The 20,882-nt window shown below is 39.7% G+C and overlaps 1 protein-coding gene and 1 long non-coding RNA gene across 2 annotated transcripts; one reads left to right on the top strand and one right to left on the bottom strand.

Moving 5' to 3' along the window:
* Positions 1 to 9,529: 9,529 nt before the first annotated feature.
* gsdmeb (gasdermin Eb) lies at positions 9,530 to 20,574 on the top strand. Its single transcript, XM_083556868.1, has 9 exons — positions 9,530 to 10,169; positions 12,623 to 12,815; positions 14,984 to 15,158; positions 16,120 to 16,237; positions 16,373 to 16,489; positions 17,063 to 17,178; positions 18,407 to 18,611; positions 18,744 to 18,817; positions 19,126 to 20,574. The coding sequence occupies exons 1-9, from the start codon at positions 9,938 to 9,940 to the stop codon at positions 19,375 to 19,377; spliced, it is 1,482 nt and encodes a 493-aa protein (XP_083412994.1). The 5' UTR covers positions 9,530 to 9,937; the 3' UTR covers positions 19,378 to 20,574.
* Positions 10,167 to 14,288, bottom strand: LOC310734623. Its single transcript, XR_014536103.1, has 3 exons — positions 13,564 to 14,288; positions 11,121 to 13,164; positions 10,167 to 10,846 (listed from the first exon to the last, which is right to left on the bottom strand). It is a non-coding gene; the product is annotated as an uncharacterized lncRNA (long non-coding RNA).
* Positions 20,575 to 20,882: the final 308 nt, after the last annotated feature.

Genomic DNA, 20,882 nt, shown 5'->3' with positions numbered 1-20,882 from the left:
AGAACCTGCATTTTAAGTCAATCTCAGACAGGTAAAGAACAGTTCTAGTATTTCTTAAATATCACACTAATGGATAAGCAACATCATTTAAAAAATAATTGAATATGTTTTTTTAAATCATACGTTCAAGCAGAATTTTCTGTCTTTCACTAAACTGTTACTATTGACCCCAAAATGAATAAATTTATTTTCAAAGTTATCTAGATCTTTATGTCTTACCAACTAAGCCTGCTCAGTTATGACCTACAGGTGTCTGGATGCCTCTATCTCCACCCATAAATGTATTGTGTTTTCTGAAATACATTTAAAAAGATCCATACAAATGTGTTTTTCTTCACATCCAACTTACTTGCCTGTGCTACAACACTAAAATCCTACTGGAAGAAGGACGGCTTGTTTGATGGTCAGTAGAGCACTTCAGGTGGTTGTATATTAGTGGTCCAAACATTTGTTTTTCTACAAATAACAGCTCCTGGGATGCCACAAAGACCAGATTTATTTTCCACTGGCTGTATGGTATCTCACAAGGACAATACTATAGAAATAAAACTTGGATATATTTTAGAGTAGTCAATGTGCAGATTGAATGGCAGTACAGATTGACTGTCTTCTATATACAAATTTGTGTATCTTGTATAAGAGCGGGTAAAATTTGGTGCTTTGGGTACTATTTTCTCATACTGACCACTGAATGTTGGTCACCTGGCACCTCATGATAAAGAACCCTCTAAAGATTTGATAATTAGAATTGTTGCTACAAAGATGGCCGGGGCTATTAGAAGATCGGTAAAACCCTGGAACTGAGTTACAGTGCAGTGGCCAGGGTCATACATAGGTTTTCTGAGATGAGTTCCAGTTGGACAAGGCCTTGGACAAGGCTTCAAAAAACATTTTGCTGAAGAGAACCCGTTCAAGAGCATGAATTACTGGAACCATGTCCTGTGATCTGATAAGAGTAAGATAAACTTGTTTGTCTCAGACGGTGTCCAGCATGCATGGTGATGCCCTGGTGAGGAGAACCAAGAAAATTGTGTCTTCCCTACAGTCAAGCATGGTGGTCAAGCATTACCAGATTCTCTACTCCACATCTGTCTATGACTCTTGATGCAGGTCATGATGCCTCGGTCACATGTCTTACCTCCATCCGCTACCTTCTTAAACGGGCTGCATAATACATTATAGCTAATTTGAAACCCCCAAGCAAGCAAAATGACCAAAAAACAACACAGTGGATTCACGTTTATTATTATATTTAGAAAATACCAGTTTTTATGCCGGTCGTATCATTTTATTTTGTTGTATTTATTAACCACACTTTAAAGGTCGTCCATGAAATTATTGTCTGACATTAAACTGGTCCGTGAAAATATTGTCCGACATTAATCCGGTCCATGGCGCAAAAAAGGTTGTGGACCACTGCTTTAGGGTATTTCAGCAATATGACAAAAGGAAGAGGTTCACTGTCCTGCATACCAGTTTTTATACAACAGTTTTATAAACAAGTATCAAGTAACTGATATCCTTGGCTAAATGTTTTGTTTATTTTTCTTCTGCCAATGAAAATATTTCCCCTACAATGCACAGCTTAATAGTATGATTTTCATACAACAAAGACTGACAACAGCATGATAACAGCCAATAGGAAGTGTAATAATATTTTCAGTGTAATACCAATGTATTTTTTTTTGTCAGGGACTCTGCTGTACAGACATCTAGGAGAAGTTAATTCCACCACTTCGGTGCCAGAACAGAGAAGAGCCTTGAAGTATACTTACCTCTCATTCTGAGAAAAGGTGGTGCGTGGTGCAGTGCAAGGTGTGATGAGATCTCTGAGGTAAGATGGTGCTGGTCCATTTTTGGCCTTGTAGGCATGCATCAGTGTTTAAATCTGATACATGTGGCTAGCAAGGGAGCGCAGCAATGAAGTGGTGTGGGAGAACCTGGGCAGATTAAACACAAGTCGTGCAGCCACATTTTAGATCATTTGCAGTGGATTAATAGCATTCAGAGGAAGACCTGCCAGCAGAGAGTTGCAGTAGTCCAGTCTCGAAATGACAAGAGACTGAACAAGTACCTGGGCAGCCTGTGTTGACAAAAATTGTCGAATTCGGATGTTGTAGAGAAGAAATTGACAACCAGCAGTTCTGGTTTGCTGGGGATGAGTTTTAATTGATGAGCACTCATCCATGAAGATATGTCTGTCAAGCATGCCAAGGTCCATGGGGAAGCTGTGGTATCTGAGGGAGAGAAAGAAAAGATGAGTTGAGTGTCATCTGCATAGCAGTGGTAAGAACACCAATGTGAGGATATGACTTCACCAATGGAGTGGGTATAGAGGGAGAAAAGGAGGGGACCAAGTACCGAGCCTTGAGGCACACCAGTGGTAAGTCTGCACGGGGCAGATTTGAATCCCCTCCTTGTTACCTGGTATGAGAGACCTTCCAGGTAGGAAGCAAACCATTCCCATGCTGTTCCACAGATACAGAGGCTTTTGAGGGTAGACAAGAGAGTCTTGTGGTTGACTGTGTCGAATGCTGCTAAAAGGGCCAGGAGGATAAGTATAGATGACAGCTTGGCTGATTGAGCAACATGCACTTTCTCAGAAACAGCCAAAAGGGCCGTCTCTGTGGAATGTGCCACCTTGAAACCAGACTGGTTTGGATCATGGAAGTTGTTCTGTGTGAGATAGATAGACAGTTGGTTAAAAACAGTGTGTTTCAGAGATTCAGAAAGAAAGGAGAGAAGTGATACCGGTCTGAAGTTGTTTATGGACATGTATGAGGACAGTGTGACAGCAGGACAGTGTGTCAGCAGTGAAGTGTGCAGTAGGAAAGACAGACTGGTTCAAGGTCGAGGTTGGAATGTATCAAGGATCGTTCTAAACCCTTTCTTGGTCGCAGTGGTGATGGACAGGTTGACAAACAAGGTTAGAACAAGGTTTAGAAGAGCCTGGAGAGGTGGAAGTATGCGCTGGAGAGAAGGGGAATGAAAGTCAGTAGGAGTAAGACAGAGTACATGTGTGTTAATGAGAGGGAGGGGAGTGGAGTGGTGCGGTTGCAGGGAGAAGAGGTGGAGAAGGTGAAGGAGTTAATGTACCTGGGGTCAACAGTGCAAAGTAAAGGACAGTGTGTTAGAGAAGTGAATAAAAGAGTGCAGGCAGGGTGAAGTGGGTGGAGAAGAGTGGCCGACGTGATTTGTTATAGATGGGTATCTGCAACAGTAAAAGGGAAAGTTTATAGGACTGTGGTGAGACCTGCTGTGTTGTATGGTTTAGAGACAGTGACATTAACTAAAATGTTGTTGAGATTGTTGAGATTTTCATTTGGAGTGATGAAGATGGACAGGATTTAAAACCAGTTTATTAGAGGGACCAGGCATGTAGGACATTTTGGAGACAAGGTGAAGAAGGTGCGATTAAGATGGTTTAGACATGTGCAGAGGAAGGACATGGGGTATATTGGTATAAGAATGCTGAGGATGCAGCCACCAGGAAGGAGGAAAAGAAAGCTATTTCTAAAGGTAAATGCTGTGATAACATGTATATGTCATGATATTGGATATATTACTAACAGGCAACCCCTGACTAATTGTGAGTATTTTCGTCTCATTATAATATTGCACATAAAAATGTTAAATAATTTAATTATATTGCACATGATATTGCTGAACAAAAACAGGTAAAGCTAGTGCATCTGTTATTTTTAGACTATTACCACTATGACTACTAGCCCTTCTCCTTACAAAAGGGGGAGGGGTTATAAAGTTTGATAGCCACAGGAAGGAAAGACCTCATGTGATGTTCTGTGGTACTTCTCGGTGGTCTGAGTTTACTACTGCTTCTCCAGTGTGACAAAGTGTGTGGAACGTATTATTAAGAATCCTGAGAAGTTTCTTCATCATTCTCCTCTCAGACACCTCCACCAGAGACTCTAGCTTTACTCCAATGAAAGAGCCAGCTATATGACTATAAAACAATTGTATATACTTGTATAGCACATGACAATGTGAAACAAGAATTAAAGAAGGAAAAGTTCTACATCATGCTGATTTTAAAGGCAGTTATAAATGGGGAAGTGTGTTGGCTTTTCTGCATTTTGCTGAAAAACAGATGTTTGTTTATATTGATATTGTTTGTTTTATTTGAAGCTTGCTTTATATAAACAGGCTTTATATAAAATGAATGAGCCTGGTGAGAAATTGAATGACTTTGGGGAAGAAATTAGACTGTTTTATGCTTGTTGCCCAGTCTAAAATACAGATCTGCAGCTCACACCACATCTATTTAAGTGGAGAGAACAGGTTTGGTGGACTGTATGTTGTGGCCAAGCCAATGTTCCCAACAACCATTCACTGATAACTATATTGTGCCACACCTGTGCATTTCTTTGTTCTTTGTATATTTTCGTAGGCTAACAAAAGGACATTATAATGGTGTGTTTTCCTAATAATCTTCTCCTGTTTTATTTCAGATAAGGACCTAACTTTGTAAATAGCCTAAATTAATAGATTTAATACTTTTTTTCACCACCTGGTGACCATGTTCATGCACAATATGCACACATTTTTTTTTTAATCTTATGCATAATACTTCACTGACCTCCCTCTCATTTACACACATGTACTCTGTCTTACTCCTACTGACTTTCATTCCTCTTCTCTCCAGCACATACCTCCACCTCTCCAGGTTCTTCTCAACCTCCTCCCTACTCTCACCACAAATCACAATATCATCCACAAACATCATAATCTATAGACACTCCTGTCTGACCTCGTCCGTCAACCTGTCCATTACCACTGCAAACAGGAAAGGGCTCAGAGCCAATCCTTAAAGCAGTCCAACCTCCACCTTGAACCAGTCTGTCGTTCCTAATGCACACTTCACTGCTGTCACACTGTCCTCATACATGTCCTGCACCACCCTCACATGCTTCTCTGACACACCTGACTTCCTCATACAATACCACAATTCCTCTCTTGGCACCCTTTCGCTTTCTCTAAATCCAAATACACAATGCAAGTTCTTCTGACCTTCTCTATACTTCTCCATCAACATTCTCAAAGCAAATAATGCATCCGTGCTGCTCTTCCTCAGCACAAAACCATACTGTTGCTTACAGATGGTCACCTCTTCCCTCAGCCTGGCTTCCACTACTCTTTCCCATAACTTCATGCTGTGACTGATCAACTTTATTTCCCTGTAGCTACTGCAGGTCTGCACATCTCACTTATTCTTAAAGATCGGTACCAGCAAACTCTTTCTCCATCCCTCAGGCATCCTCCCACCTTCCAAAATCTTGTTGAACAACCTGGTTAAAAACTCCACTGCCATCTCTCCTAAACATCTCCATGCTTCTACCGGAATGTCATCTGGTCCAACCGACTTACCACACTTCATCCTCTTAATCGCTGCTCTCACTTCCTCCTTATTAATCCTAGCCACTTCCCGCTTTACCATCTCCACACCATCCAACCTTCTCTCTCTCTATCTGATTTTCCTCATTCATCAGCTTCTCAAAATCCTCCCTCCATCTTCTCAACACACTCTCCTCACTAGTCAACACATTTCCATCTCCATCCTTTATGTGCAGCTCTAACTTGCAGCACATCCTCCCCAGCTCGGTCCCTCTGCCTGGCCAATCGGTGCAAATCCATTTCTTCTTCCTTAGCATCCAACTTCTCATACAGCTCCTCATATGCCTTTTCCTTGGCTTTCGCCACATCCCTCTTCACCTGCTGCTGCATCTCCTTGTACTCCTGCCTATTTTTCTCATCACTCTGTCTATCCCACTTCTGTTTTGCCAACCTCTATCTCCTTACGCTCTCCTGCAAGTCCTCAATCCACCACCACGGTTTTTTGTCGTCCTTTCTATTTTCAGATGTCACACCAAGTACCTTTCTATCTGTCTTCCTTATTACTTTAGCAGTGGTTGCCCAATCATCCAGCACCTCCTCACAACCACCGAGCCCCTGTCTGACCTCTTCCCTGAATTTCACACTACAGTCTTCCTCTCTCAGTTTCCACCATCTTATTCTTCTTTTAATCCTCACTCTCCTCCTCTCCTTTCTCACCTCCAAAACCATCCTACAGACCACCATCCAATGCTGTCTAGCTTACAGTCTCCAATCTCCTTCAGGTTGCATCTCCTACATAGAACATAGTCAACCTGTGTGCACCTTCCTCCACTCTTATACGTCACCCTATGATCCTCCTTCCTCTTAAAATCAGTATTTACCACTAGCATTTCAATCATTTTAGCAAAATCTACCACCATCTGCCCTTCCACATTCCTCTCCTTAAGGTCATACCTACCCATTACCTCTTCATCACCTTTGTTCCCTTCACCTACATGACCATTCAAATCTGCCTCAATCACCAATCGTTCATTCCTAGGTACACCTTCTACCACTTCATCTAACTCACTCCAGAATTTTTCCTTCTTCTCCATCTCACAACAAACTTGTGGAGTATTAGCACTGATGACATTTATCCTCAACCCTTCAACTTCCAGCTGCATGAAATATTCTGACTCAGATGTATTAACATGTGCAGAGGTGTTTTGCTAGTCAAACTTGGCTGTAACAGTTTCCCTCTGACCAACCAATCAGAGGAGGGAAAAATGCTGGGCCAGCTAGCTGTTGGGAAAAATTTATACAATTTCATGGAACAAATATTAGATTTACGCTGTAAATGTAGGTCAGTGCTTCTGATAGTGTTCAGGCCAGCAGAGAAGGCCTTGCTGGCCCTGACGGCCCACCAATGATGAACCTTCCCCATTTATGCGGGCTTGGGACCGGCACTAAGAGTGCACTGGCTTGTGCAACCCTAATGGGAAATGTGAAGATAAACACAGAAGGGTAATATTTGAAAGTGACCACAGTAGTGCAGTGACCGTAACAGTGCAAAAAAGGCAACATGAGGTAGAATGGTTTATTTGTGTAACAGTAAGAGAATATGCAACAGTAAGAAGTAATAGAATGAAGCATCATAAAAAAACAATGTAAGTGTACAGTAGGAAGACGTTAATGTACAATGCAGTCTTTATGAGTAGTGTTAAGTTGACTGAGCTGGATGTAGAGATCATAGTTTTTTTAATGATTTCAGTAGACTGACAGCTGAGGGAAAGAAACTATTCCTGAGTCTGCTGTTGCAACAGCAAAGGCTCCTATGCCATCTCTCAGATGGGAGAGGAGTAAACAGTCCATGACTGGGGTGAGAGGCACCTTTGATAATGTTTCTCACCCTTCATAGGCAACATTTGTGGTGTACGTCTCTGATTGAGGGTTACTGAACCCCAGAGTTGTGTTGGCCAGTTTTCACCACCCATTAGAGGGGTGTGATGCACTACACACAATTCTTTCAATTGTGCATTTTGTGTGACACCCAGGAATTTGAAACAAGTCACAAACTCCACTATAGTCTCATGAATGTAAATGGTAGTGTGTGTGTGTGTGTGTGTGTGTGTGTGTGTGTGTGTGTGTGTGTTTGTGTCTGTGTGTGTGTGTGTGTGTGTGTGTGTGTGTGTGTGTGTGTGTGTGCTATCTTGGTCTGCCTTTTGTCCACAATCAGCTCCACACTGTCAGGTGCTGAACCTCTTTCCTGTGAGCCCTTTCATCATTGTTACTGATTATGCCTTCCACTGTAGTGTCTTCTGCCAACGTAATTAAGAAGTATGAGCCAAGCTCAGATATGCAGTCTTGGGTGTAGAGAAAATAAAGGATAGGGCTTAGAACACAGCCCTGTGGTACAATAGTGTTCAAATGGGTCTAATGATGGGGACAGGCAAGTTTTCAGATGAGAGAGGACTAGCATCGTAAAACACTTAGCAATGATTGGTGTGAGTGCAACAGGAAGTATTAGAGGGCCACTGTAGCATCATGTCTTGGTACTGGCTTAATTGTGGTTGTTTTAAAGCAGGTAGGGACAATGGCCTGGGCCATGGAGAGGATGAAATTGTTGGTGAAGGCGTCAGCCAGCTGTTCTGTACAAGTCCTGAGTACTCAGCCAGGAATGCGATCAAGACAAGCAGCTTTATGTGCATTCACCCTGTGCAGGGTGGAGCACACGTCACTGGTGGAAAGTATAAGTGACAGGTCATCAGGTGGGAGTTCAGCTTTGATAGGTGATTTTGTGTTTTTAGGATCGAAGTGAGCGTATAAGTCTGGAAGAGTGACCTTGCTTGCAGGGGGGTGATGTTTGATGGTTTGTAGCCCATGATGTTATGAATGCCTTTCCATGGTCGTTGTTGTTAAATTTGTCCTCAATTTTTAGTTTGTTGTCTTTTGCTGCTTTAATTCCCCTCTTAAGATTGGCTCTGAAAAGGCCATAGGCTTCTCTGTTGCCAGATTTTAAAGCAGTACTTCCAATTTGTTTAGTTTTTTTTACTTTTACCTCATGACATGTTCGTTTAGTAATATCTGACTTTTTACTCTAGTTCATAAAAAAAAAAAAAAAAAAAAAAAACAATCATATTGAAGTGAACACATGCATTGCGTTACATAATAACCTCACAAGGCCACAGCCGTAACCTCACAGTTTTGCCAAGCATTTCTTTAGAGTAAGTGTAATCTCACTGGGTGCATGTAACACTAGAAAAGTCTCTATTTAAAAATGTTTAATGCACAGGCAAATGGAACACTGATATGTATGATAGGTGATAATAATATATGATTAAAATATAGTTCTTATAGGTCAGTACATTTACTAATGATATTAAGTACATACCAATGTCAGCAGTCAAGCATATTTTATAAGGAGAATTTTTACTAAATTCATTTATAAGCAAGGTATATGTACTTTTACTCAAGTACAGAAACGGTGTATATCATATTATTTTTTTTCATTTTATTTTTTACCACTTCCACTTATGTCAATTTCCCTTACTTGTTTCAGTAGCAATTTTTCCCTAATGCATCAATATCCTAATTGCATAACACTGATTCGGAATTATGGTGAGTTGAGTAACATTTGCCTAATGTATGAAATTTTTTTATTCATAATTAACATCATATAACACGGATAATTATAATATAACATACACATTAATGAGTTTTGGCATATCTGTGGCTGTGGCTATGCTGTGGTGTGCAGCAGGGTAGCACAGAGCTGTAGCTTCTAGTTATTTTCAGTCATGTGTCCAAGTCTAGAGAAAATCTTTCTTGCCTACGTAACACGTGTTGAGATGCAAATTTGGCGTGAGTGTGTTTATAGTGTCACCTTTACCCACTTTTTCATCATAGGTACTTCACCCTATGCAAAGAAGACCTTATTCTCAGTTTTGGTGTTTATTGTTTTGGGGGTATTTTGTGTCAGCATATGTAGTTGAAGATGGAGGGAAAATCCTGAACCGCAGTTATGAGTGAGTGAGTGAGTGAGTCAGAGGATTGACCAGGCGTGTAGGTGGGGCTGAGGTTTAATAATCCCCCAGAGACAGAGCTGAGCAACCAAAGACACACACCGATTCGCAGGGACACGGCGTGGATGATTATCTTCACCGCTGCGTTTTTACTACGACTCCGTGTAAAAGACGGTAAGGGATTCTCGCGTGAAGCAGAACGTCCATTGTTACAGCGCGAGACTGTGGGTAGCGCGCGCGCGCGCGGCGCCTTCGTTGTCTCCGTTGTCATCACTGCGCTGAGAAAAAGATTAGCCTCGATATTCTTATTTTTATAAAAAAAAAACTGGATACTTTTACAAACAGATTGTCGTTGTGTACAATAAATTATTTTCAAAAGCTTAGTATTTACTCTTTCTTTAAAAACAAACCCCGTGCTTCTCCGTGCTGTAGGTTTATATGTTTATTGTTTTATAGCATGTAAAGGATACGGTTAGCATACTGACCCTGGACACGCTGTACTGGAATAGTCACATGACCATGCTCTCTCCAGTAATACGCATAGAAAACAACAAATACGGTGCACGCTGTTTATATTACACGTTATGTGTTTCTATTGTTTGAAGATGTTTGCTAAAGCGACCAAAGGATTTGTGGATAAAATCGACCCCGATGGCTGTTTAATTCCCGTCTCCCGGCTGAATGAATCGGATAATTTAATCGTCTCCTCGCTGGTTATCAAGCGGAATCCCTTCTGGTTCTGGCAGCGACCCAGGTACATGCCGACAGACTTCACCCTGAACGATGTGCTGCTCGGGGAGCCACCCATCTCTCCAGGTACTGAGCTTTCACACTTTTTGAACATTCACTGCAGACTCTTAAAAGGGAAAATACTAACACTGTATCAGTTTTGCATAATAATCTGTGTCCAGAGATTGATTTTGTTAGGATATTCTGAGTTGGATTGAGTTCAGTTCCTAGATGACCAACTATTCTATTTGACTGCCTTATGACAAGTGATACCAGTAGGATCCATTTCTTCATCTCGTCTTAGAGTTATTTAAGATCTTCAGTCTGTTCAGGGTGTCCAGTCTTATCTGTGAAGCGCTGGCATGGGTGCAAGTTTTCATCAATTAAATCAAGCAGGAACCTCACCTGATACCACATGTTTAATCAGATGGTCTTGACTTTCAGTAGACTATCAGGTATGGCTTTTGCTTAGTCAGAATGAAAACTCGCACCTACTTTCCGGAAAGATTGGGTATCCCCGTCTTCAGCATTTCACCTTCTCATCTGTACATTACAGATATAGTTCTATCACTTCACCTTTGTGCCTATGTACCCTTCCTCATTTTATTTCTTTATAAACACTTCATCAATTTTATATGCATAGTATTTTTTAACAATAGAGCGCCCAAAGCACTAAAACCTCCATATCACGACATGGGTGAATGAGTAAATGCATCGTATCGCTGCATTGCTTGTTTGAGATAATTTGCTTTTTTCTAGTACTTCTACATTGGACTTCTTAATTTTTTTTTTTTTTTTTTTTTTTTTTTTTTTTTTTTCTTTTCGGCTTCTCCCGTTAGGGGTCGCCACAGCGGATCCTCCGCACGTTTGATTTGGCACATGTTTTACGCTGGATGCCCTTCCTAACGCAACCCTCCCCAATTTATCCGGGCTTGGGACCGGCACTAAGAGTGGCTGGGGATGGTTCCCTGACCGGGAATCGAACCCGGGTCGCAGCGGTGGGAGCGCTGCATCTTAACCACTAGACCACCAGGGGACCTACATTGGACTTCTTAATAATCTGGAAATTTAGAGTATAAATTATGTTTCAACCGCTAACTTCTAACCACTAGGAAGTGGTAGATCAGTGGTTAAAACTCTGGACTTCTTATCAGGGCATAGGTTTAGATCTCAGCTGCCACCGCTGGACTTTTAAACAAGGCTCTTAACCCACAACTGCTCAGTCTAATAAATGTAATTTGCTTTGGATTTGGCCATCTACCAAATGCTGTAAATGTAATCGTATCTCAGGCATAAGGAAAAGCACGAAAAAAAATCTAATCGCATTGCCAACATTTAAATTAATTAGTGAATCAGAATATTTACCTATGCATTTTACAATTATTAATGACCCTGAAGACACACTTTCTTTAAATCTCGTCTGTGAATCAAATCAGCTTTTTTATTTTTTATTAGCAATATGGCTAAACTTTAATACTTTCATGTGAGAAAAAGTGCATGTGAAGGAAACGGTCTATACTGATAACAGAAATTTGTCTTGTGTGATGTACTGGCTGGAGATGACTAGGCAGGATGCAGTTGAATAAGATCACCATGTTTATTAGGTCATATTAAAAAAAAAAAAAAAACATAGTCCTGGTTCACAGCAAAGCACAAGGGCAGAGTGATGACCTCTGTGGAGCAGAGCACTAAAATGACAGCCTTGGAGGAGCAGAAGGGAGGCACACAGATGCCCTTGGCCTGATCAACATTCTCAGAAGGGCATGTAGGTGTACACAAGGCAGATGGTCCGGATTAAGCAGGCGAACCAGTGACCAGTGTCCTTTGCAATGCCGGGAAGCAGGTGATGATGACTTCGGCAAAGCCAGGAGGTGGTCCAATGAAATCGTCTGCTGAGACAGGAATAGAAAAGTAGACTGTGACATCCATGAAGCCAAGAGGTGGAGTGACAATGATCTTCCTGTATCCAGGTGGCAAAGTAACTACATTATCTGCAGAGACACAATGCACAGCAACATTATTAGTGTAGTCAGGGGGGAGTACGATCGTCATGTCGTGATACAGTCATGTCCTCAGCAGAGTCTGGAGACTGATATCTGGAATTGGCCAGAGGGCATCCTCACCAGAGCCAGGAGGTAGAATGTAGAATGTGCAGGTGAACAGGAAGTTTATCCAGTTATACTATGATCCATTTATAAATGTTGGGGAGAGGGTGGTTGTACCTCAGCTGTGACATGGGGCAGTGAAGTCTTCTGTAACTTTTTTTTTTTTTTTTTTCGGGTGAAGAAGCAGAACACAATAGCCTGTATCAGCATGTCAATTAGGGAACATCTAAAAGCTAAGTCATGGTTTGGAGAGTGGGTCAAGCCATTCATGCTGGAAGGTTACCATGACATCTTCTGATCATTTCAAAATAACACATTCATTCATTTGATCAAAATGCTGTTGTGTAAATGGAGTAAAACACTGAATGATAGAAGTGAGTAATAGATTTGTACACTGTGTATTGATGAAACAATGCCTTTCTGTGTAACCCACAGTTGTGATCGAGACAGACTTTTTAAAGTATAATTCCACAATGGAAAACAACACAACTGGAGGAGCTGAAGCAGGTATCGGTCCTGGAAGTCTGAACATCGAAGGAAAAGGTTTGTCCAAACTGGCCTCCTCATTTGGGAGCCTTATGAAGCAAGAAGTAGACCTTCAGAAACTGCTACATAAAATTAAAGATAGGTAAGCGAACAATCAGTGGTCCTGCTATTGTAGAGTTTGCACAATGAAAACACACACACACACACACACACACGCACACACACACACACACACATCAAAAAAAGTCATCATAAACTGGAAGTGGAAATGAAAGTGCTTGCTGGTGGAATTTTTTTGCAAACTGCTGGATTTTTCTTTTATTGTAAAACTTTGGAATAAATATTCAAGCTGTTCCCCAAAAAATTAATTGCTGTGGGTGACTAAGTTAAGGCCAGTTGTGTGTATCTGTGTGTATGAGGTGTATCACAAAAATCACAAAACTAGTTTTCTTTGTTCACAAAAAAACCTTTATTAGTGAATGTAGACAAGCCTTTAAACAAGAACTACAGTAGTTAAGGGTTTATACTACGGCTGCAACAACTAATCGATAACGAAATCCGTTGTCAACGAATGCCGTTATTAATTAGTTGGGCTGCTCAAGTTAGTGGTTTATTGTGATGGGAAGAAAACATGTTAAGCAGAAACTTTATAATCCTCATGATGTGAAAATGGTATAGTTTAATGAAGTGCTATTGTGTAAACTGTTTGTAACTTCAAGACAGTCGTATTGGATCTGTTCGGTCGTGACTCGAATAAACACTAAATCTAAAAGTAGCAAATAACAGCAGCAGTAAACGATTACAGGTTTAGTCACGGTTGTGGTTTTCAGCAAATTATGCATTTGTACACCAATTACTCTTTTTAATTAAACCGATTAGCATTTGTCTACTAGTTATCTGTGTTCAGATGTGATTCACTGCGTCTTTACTACGATTAAATGCTTGTTTTCAATGATATGCATAAACATGTCTATTTTTAACCATAAATTGCCAAAACAATGTATTATATTTTATATTGATTATTTTAAGCAGGTTTTGCCATCTGCAAAAAATGCTTCACCTTGTTTACTCAAATGCTTTGTTTTTTTTTGTTTTTTTTTACACAGAAACAATCCAGCATGATTAAATTTGTTCAATGTAGAAATCCCCCATGCACTCAACAAGCAGCCACTATAAGCTTTATAAAATGTCACAATTAAAGATAGTTCAACTCAATATGTGGCTTTTGCATTTTTAAAGTACACTTTTATACACAAATACCCTGAATTAGGGTTTTATATAGTTATAATTAACAAAACATGTAATTAAAAAAATATTTTTTTATTTTAAATAAAAAAGGAAATTTGATTAATCGATTAAATTAAGAAAAATGTGCCGTCTGATTAATCGATCATCAAAATAATCGTTAGTTGCAGCCCTAGTTCATATTACTTGTATACTTGTTTTATTGAGTAACGGCATGTTACTGCCTACTGTCTTAGTTGACCGCAAAAGATTTCCTATCGGTTACGTTTTTTTGGGGGTTTTTTTTGTATTGGATTTAGTGCTTGCTGTGACTTCCTCATTACACATAAAAAATGTGCTGCTCTAGTGGCCCACTTTAAAATGAGTAATTTGCACCCTCCGTCTGACACCGAAATATCACATCGTGCAGAAGTCTGCCTTATTTCCACTATCAGCCTTATCACAGTGCACATTTTCAGTTTATCGTAAAAGCTGCTTACTCGTCTCACGAAAAAAGGAAGATAAAAATTAGAGCAATTTCAGCACTGGATCGAATCGTCCTGTACATATGTGATGTATATTTACAACATCTAGCATGATCGTTCCTCATGCTAGCACAAAGTTTAGAATGCTATGAAGCAAAAAGCGCCACTAACTTGACCTGGATGTAAAACATACGTGCTTTACATTGTGTTATGACCTGAGATGGCAGTGAGGGTGACAGCAAGATAAGTATAACAATAACTGGTTTTAACTGGAATGCTCGATCGATGGATAGGCTAATTTAAATATTTGGAACTAGTTTATAGTGGATAATGTATGCAGACTGTTAGCTTGCCATACCATAGTAATATGTGGTATATGGACTAATTACAATTTATGGTTGTTTTTGTTTTAATTCATCAGGAGCATTTTAGTTTAGCAGCAGATTAGGGAGAATAATTATATGATCCTGTAACAGTGTGGGATTCTCCTATACAAAGGTGTATTAATTCTGTTTGTGAATGTTCTTTAAAGGCATTTTGTAAACTTATTAGCGTTCTTTCATTTAATATGCAAGTTGTTGTATTTTTCTGTCCCGTGTAGATGTCTGGATTTTCAGCACTCTTTGTTGAAGCAGACGGCGCAGCAGCGGCGGGACGTGTTTGCGCTGGTAAAGGAGCGCATCATAACCACACAGACGTGCAAAGTTACCGAGGAAGTACAAGAGGGAGGCAGCTGCTCAGCCTTTCTTGGGTTCACTGTTCCCAAGAAGATTGAGGTCAGCCCCGCTGGATTACACAGCATTCTAATGTTACAGTAACACGGTGTTAAGCATGAGACCGCTTTAGATGACTTTGGAGCTCAGGTAGCATGACACGCTTCTTTAGAATGACTTGTAAAACACCGGTGACGTGATACAAAACACCTAGCACATCTGTACTAGAGACAACAGAGAGACAGATGCTACTTTTTGCTTGATTTTTCTGTTGGTTACAAAGAGATCAGTAATCAAACAGTAACAAACCAAAATGCATGAATAATAATAATAAAAGTAATAATTTGTAGAAATTCAAAGCAAAAAGAGAGGAGGTGAAGGTGCTCTGAGAAAGGCCTACTTTTTTTTTTTTTAACAAAGGTCAGAGACCTGGGGCTTTTTAGAGTATAGAATGAATCTCATTGCATCAATTGTACACTTGAAAGAAAGGAAATCCTGGGAATGCTAAATAGGAACATAGAAACTTAAGCTTGCAGAAGTTATCAAATGGTGAGGGACTGGTACCCTTTTTTACCCCAAACTATCAGCCTCAAGCTGTATAGTGATGTTTTGCCATTCATTGCCATGTCAGCATACAAACGTCAGTCTATTTTTCCACTGGTTGACATTTAATATATGGCACAGTGCCGGGTCTACATGTAAACACTGTGTCTGAATTGCATTTAAAAAAAATCAATCTGTTTCCATTTAGCAACCTTCAAACAAGAAAAAAGTTAATTTGAAAAACCCAAACTAGGTTATAGTTACTCCTGTAACTTCTATAAAATAAATACCCTTAGGTGACAACCTGACCAATTTTTATATGTAGTAATTACACCTATATGAAGTAAGTTCACCCTATTAACTAGTTTGTTTAACTATAATATGAAATAGAATTGTATGTTATCCTGTCAGTAACCTCAGGGGTTTCTATATGGTATGATTGCTTGACTCTCTCTTCTCATCTTTTCTCAATGCTTTGCAGGTTTCAGTAAATAACGGCAGCCTTCATTCCGACAGCAACGTGTTTCTTGAAATCCCAGCTAAGACGGCCCTGGCTTACAGTTTAATGGAGCTCAATTTGAAGAAAACGGGTCAATTCGGTAATATCTAGTCTCTACTTTAAGAATCACCTGACAAGAGACAATCATTTCCCTTGTGTTAAGTGTTTTTAACCAGTAAATGAAAGTTGGTCACCAATGATTTGGCTGATCAAGGCAGTCTTTTTTTTTTCTCAGATTTGTGCCTGATGCCAGACACGTACGGGTGCATCGAGGTGGACGGCCTGAACGCAACAAGCACAGGCCTAGTCCACAGCACTCCATTTCAATCACCACTCCAAAATATACAGGGTGGTAAGTGCTGAAATCCATGATGGACCATGCAGAGCGTTACATTCCAAATAACCTTTTCAGCATTCAGAAGACAACCCAGTTACATCCGTCTCGCCTGAAACGTTGCTTTAAAGATCAGCAATGTGGTCTTTATGGAAGATATAGTTTCTTTGCTATACTATGAAGGCTGTTAGAGGAAGTCTCAGGCTAACAAGGTGATCAAATGTTAAAGCCTGCTGCAAAATAACACTAATATACTAAATACCCAATGTACAGTGATGTAATGATTAAATTAGTGATGAACTAAGTGCTTGGTGAAGAGATATACAGATGTCTTTCCTGAAAACAAGAAAAACCTGTACATTATTCTAATATTATTAGTGTCTGCAGTTAGTTTATTCTGAATAAGTTTGATTAATGCATTGTTAGCTGGATGATGTTTATAACTTTATTTTGTACTAAAGTAATGCTATGTAGTTAAATGCACAGTAGGCGTCTTTATAACATGTTTGATTTCCCCAGATTTTTTAAATTCCTCAAACAGCTCATCTCTCTCTCTCTCGCTTTCTCACTCTCTCTTTCTCACGCTCTCAGAGTTGGTTCATTTCGAAAGGCTTTCAAGGCTCCCTGCCAGCACACGTTCAAGTCTCTTCGAGCAAATCACTGTTCTCCTAAAGGACAAGACAGCCATCAGTACCCTGGTCCTTGCTGTGAGTAAAAATAAGACCTAGACCATAGTTTACACACAATAATCATATCTTTTGTTTTTACAGAGCAGAGGCAGATCAACCATGGGGAAAGTACAGCTCTTGCATGTGTATTCAATGTTTCTCAAACACAATGTATTTTCCACTCTGTTACTTGTTAGGAAACCATTTTTAAGAACTGGGATTTGTTTCCATTATGCAACCTATTTCATGAACCATGTATGTTTTACAGAATATATTTTAATACCCAAAGGTCTCACACATTACAGACCATAATTACACTTTTTAGCTGGTAGGGTTTTGCATTAATAATAATAATTTAATGATTATCTTCAAACAATCTTTTAAGGCTGGTCATCATTTTCCTAAAATAACTTTTGTCATTCTTTCATTCGTGATGCCTTCCTTCCTTCCTAAAACAGACAAAAATGAAACATTGCAATGTCAGGAGGAAATTCTTAAGATGTCTGGCACCATCTAAATGCCAGGATCTGTGAATCACATGGTGTGTGGTGCGGTGTGTAGGGAGATAAGTGCTGTGGGGTAGAGGGACACTGGTTCATTTCTGTCTTTGTAGGTGAGCATCAGTTTTAAATCTGATTCATGCAGCTACAAGAAGTGAGTAGAAGCAGTGTAGCAGTGGCGGTGTGGGAAAAACGTGTCGCTCCGGGCTACAATTTGTTAAACGTTCAAGTTCAAGTTTATATCCGTAGTTCTTTTCACAATGGATATTGTCTCAAAGAAGCTTTACAGAATTTTTTAATATAAGTGAATTATGTGTATTTATCCCTGATGACTAAACCTGGGGTGACCTGTGGAAAGGTAAAACTCCCATAGATGGTATGAGGAAGAAACCTTGAGAGTAACCAGATTTTAAAAGGAGAACCCTCATTTGGGTAATCTCAAGAGTATAATAAATATATATTAAAAAATACACTGGAGAGTGAGAAATACCATGAGCACCAGAGTGTGTAATTATGACTAATGTCCTTCCTGTTATGTCCTTACAGTCTTGTACAAATCATATTAAAGTTGTGGAACCAGGAGCTCCTGAGCAACTCATAAAAAAGCTCAACATCTGAGATCATTATAGATCCAACACCAATTCCTCCATGCCAGAGCCTTTACAACGTTCAATGATTATGAAACAGCAGATGTAGAATGTTGGAAATGTGCGTGGATTTTTACTAATGCCTTTAATACTAATGCTTTGTTTCTGTCTCACTGTTAGTTGGAGGATTTGAACTGTGGTAGGAAGTCTGATCTCTGCATGTTGGACAAAGTGCCCAATCTGAAAAATGCAGTCCAGACAACACTGGATCTGATCAAGGAGAAAGAAGATTTAGGTGATGGCCCACTGGAAAGACTCACACTTGAAGAGCAGTCACAGCCCTCTGCCCTCACTGCCATCCACATCCTTACTAGTGCTTTAGAGGGTAAGTAAAGAAATATATATATATATATATATATATATATATATATATATAATGATTGTGCTGCTAAGAATTAGACATGAACCGGATGTTAGACGATTGCTATTCTGAATTTACAACCCCCCCTTCCTGTAGAGCTGACCGAGTTTACTTTGAGTGCGTTCGAATCCTGCTGCCAGCGGCCCACCATACAGGCGCTGCACCTGCTTGTGAGTATCTGGTCTCCTTTACAGTCAGTCTAAACACGTGTAAAATTAAATTGAACTGAATGAGACCTGGTCTGTTGAGTTCAGGAAGCAGTGCATTTCTGTGAAATCTACAGTGTGTATTGAGAGCACAGTAAGTCTCTGGTTTGATCCTTATGCTGAGGTTACTCTCCATGTTCTCCATCTGTTCAGGTTCATTCGCTCTCTTTGCTCAGCAGTTGAATTGGATTTGCTTAACTGACCTTAGATGTGAACGAATGGACGAAGCACCCAAATAAATGTATGGTTGTCTGGTCTGTGCTGCCTTACAGGTACAGAATGTTATGGAAAACAAAGAGTGCTCCATGAAGGACAGCACGCTGGCCCCGGTGGCTGAAAAGGACACTTACAGCAAAGTACAAGAGCTCTTTGGATCTTGTAATGTGGTGCTGTATAAAGAGGAGGACGTGATCCAGGCCCAGATCAGCGGCCAGGGGGGACGTTTTTCTCTAATCTTGTGCATTGCCATTTTTGGTTTGGCCTCTTTAGTATCCCCAACAGGAGTGAAAATAATTAAAAACTAGTTTCTAACTAAAAGATTTTATACAGTGAAATAATCATTTTATCGTGTAACAAGCAGGACTTGATGATCTCCGCGTACCAATGCTGCCTATAATCTACTCGCATTCCTTTAAGCTTTCATTCGTAGTAGGGGTGGACACAAACAGCTCGTCTTACATCATTCATTCCAATTTGAATAAACCCTACAATCCTAGACACCAGTCAAATAGGTTTGCTAATGAAACCAGTCGTTTGATATTTAATTTGACTTTTTTTTAAAAAGATAAACGACCCATTTCTTCATATATCTTGCTTTTTTTTTTTTTTTTTTAATGACTGTGCGCTTCTTTGCTGCAGCATCATTTTTGAGGTGGCCTAAAATCCGTGTCTCATCATGAACTGATGTCACTACCATCGTCCTACTCGAACCAAAAGCACAAGCAACGGCTGCAACTTTTTCACCTGCTAGAAATGTTCTTCGTAGCTATAGGAACAAATGTCATTCAGCACAAACGAGACACTGTGAATAACAAACCCATGTAAACACTAGAATAAATAAACCTCCATGAACCAGTGCCACCACGTGGCGGAATGCTGAAACTATGGCTACAAAAAACATCATGTAATTAAGACTATATTTTTTCACATTTTAAAGCTTTTAAATGATTTTATACATGTATTTAACTGTTCATTTTTGTGATTTATTTTTTTTCTAATGTTTTTTTTTTTTTGCTGACTGACCTAAAGTTGCACAAACTAATGTTAGTAAAATATAATTTTGCCTGTTTATTATTACTATTATTATTAACAAAAAAATCCAAAGCGACTGAAGTTAAAAAATGTATGTTGCTTTATTACAATCTGTTGCCTCAGGACACAAACCAGTTTACATCACATGTATTCGTATTAACTAGCAATAACAGGATTAATAATGAAAGGGCAGCTTGGAATCAGCCAATTCAAACCTTTTACTAGGTCAGTCTTATGGCCTGGTGGACCATGTAAAGAAGGCATGAACTTTTTTTCTACACTATTTCTAAAAATACAAGCCAATTATTTGTAGAACATCAGCAAGTGCTCAGATGTGTTTATTAGCTAGGGGCAGCATGGGGGTGATGGGATAAAGCTCTCTCATATAGATGTCATGCTGCAAAATCGAGACTGTTGTAGTTAATGTCTTATGCCTTTCATTATTAAAGTGGCTTGTATTGTAATATTCAGTATGATTTTGTCATGTAGAGGTGTGTACACTATATTACACCCAAAACACTTGGGTGTGTTTGGAGCAGAACAGTAGGCCCGACAATGAGCACATTTAGCACTTTCACTTGAGGACACTGTGTATGGTAAGATTTAGGAAGCAGTTGTGGTCGAGGAGTTCCTGATCGAAAATAATTGTAGGTGGCTTTAAAAAAAAAAAAATTTTTTTTCCTTTTTTCGAAACCTTTGCTTTCATGATGCAGGTAAAGCCTATAAATGTTCAGCCACTTATTCTTCACACTAAACAAGACTCTTGAAATCAACATTA

The sequence above is a fragment of the Silurus aristotelis genome (assembly GCF_946808225.1).
Source record: "Silurus aristotelis genome assembly, chromosome: 1".
NCBI classification, from domain to species: Eukaryota; Metazoa; Chordata; class Actinopteri; order Siluriformes; family Siluridae; genus Silurus; species Silurus aristotelis.
This window is presented reverse-complemented; position numbering and strand designations above follow the sequence as displayed.

Bases quoted from the DNA above. Each gene is read 5' to 3' on its own strand.
- gsdmeb (XM_083556868.1), top strand. From the start codon at position 9,938: ATGTGTTTCTATTGTTTGAAGATGTTTGCTAAAGCGACCAAAGGATTT. The intron at 10,170-12,622 runs GTACTGAGCTTT...TGTAACCCACAG, and splicing joins GGAGCCACCCATCTCTCCAG to TTGTGATCGAGACAGACTTT. The intron at 12,816-14,983 runs GTAAGCGAACAA...TGTCCCGTGTAG, and splicing joins CTACATAAAATTAAAGATAG to ATGTCTGGATTTTCAGCACT.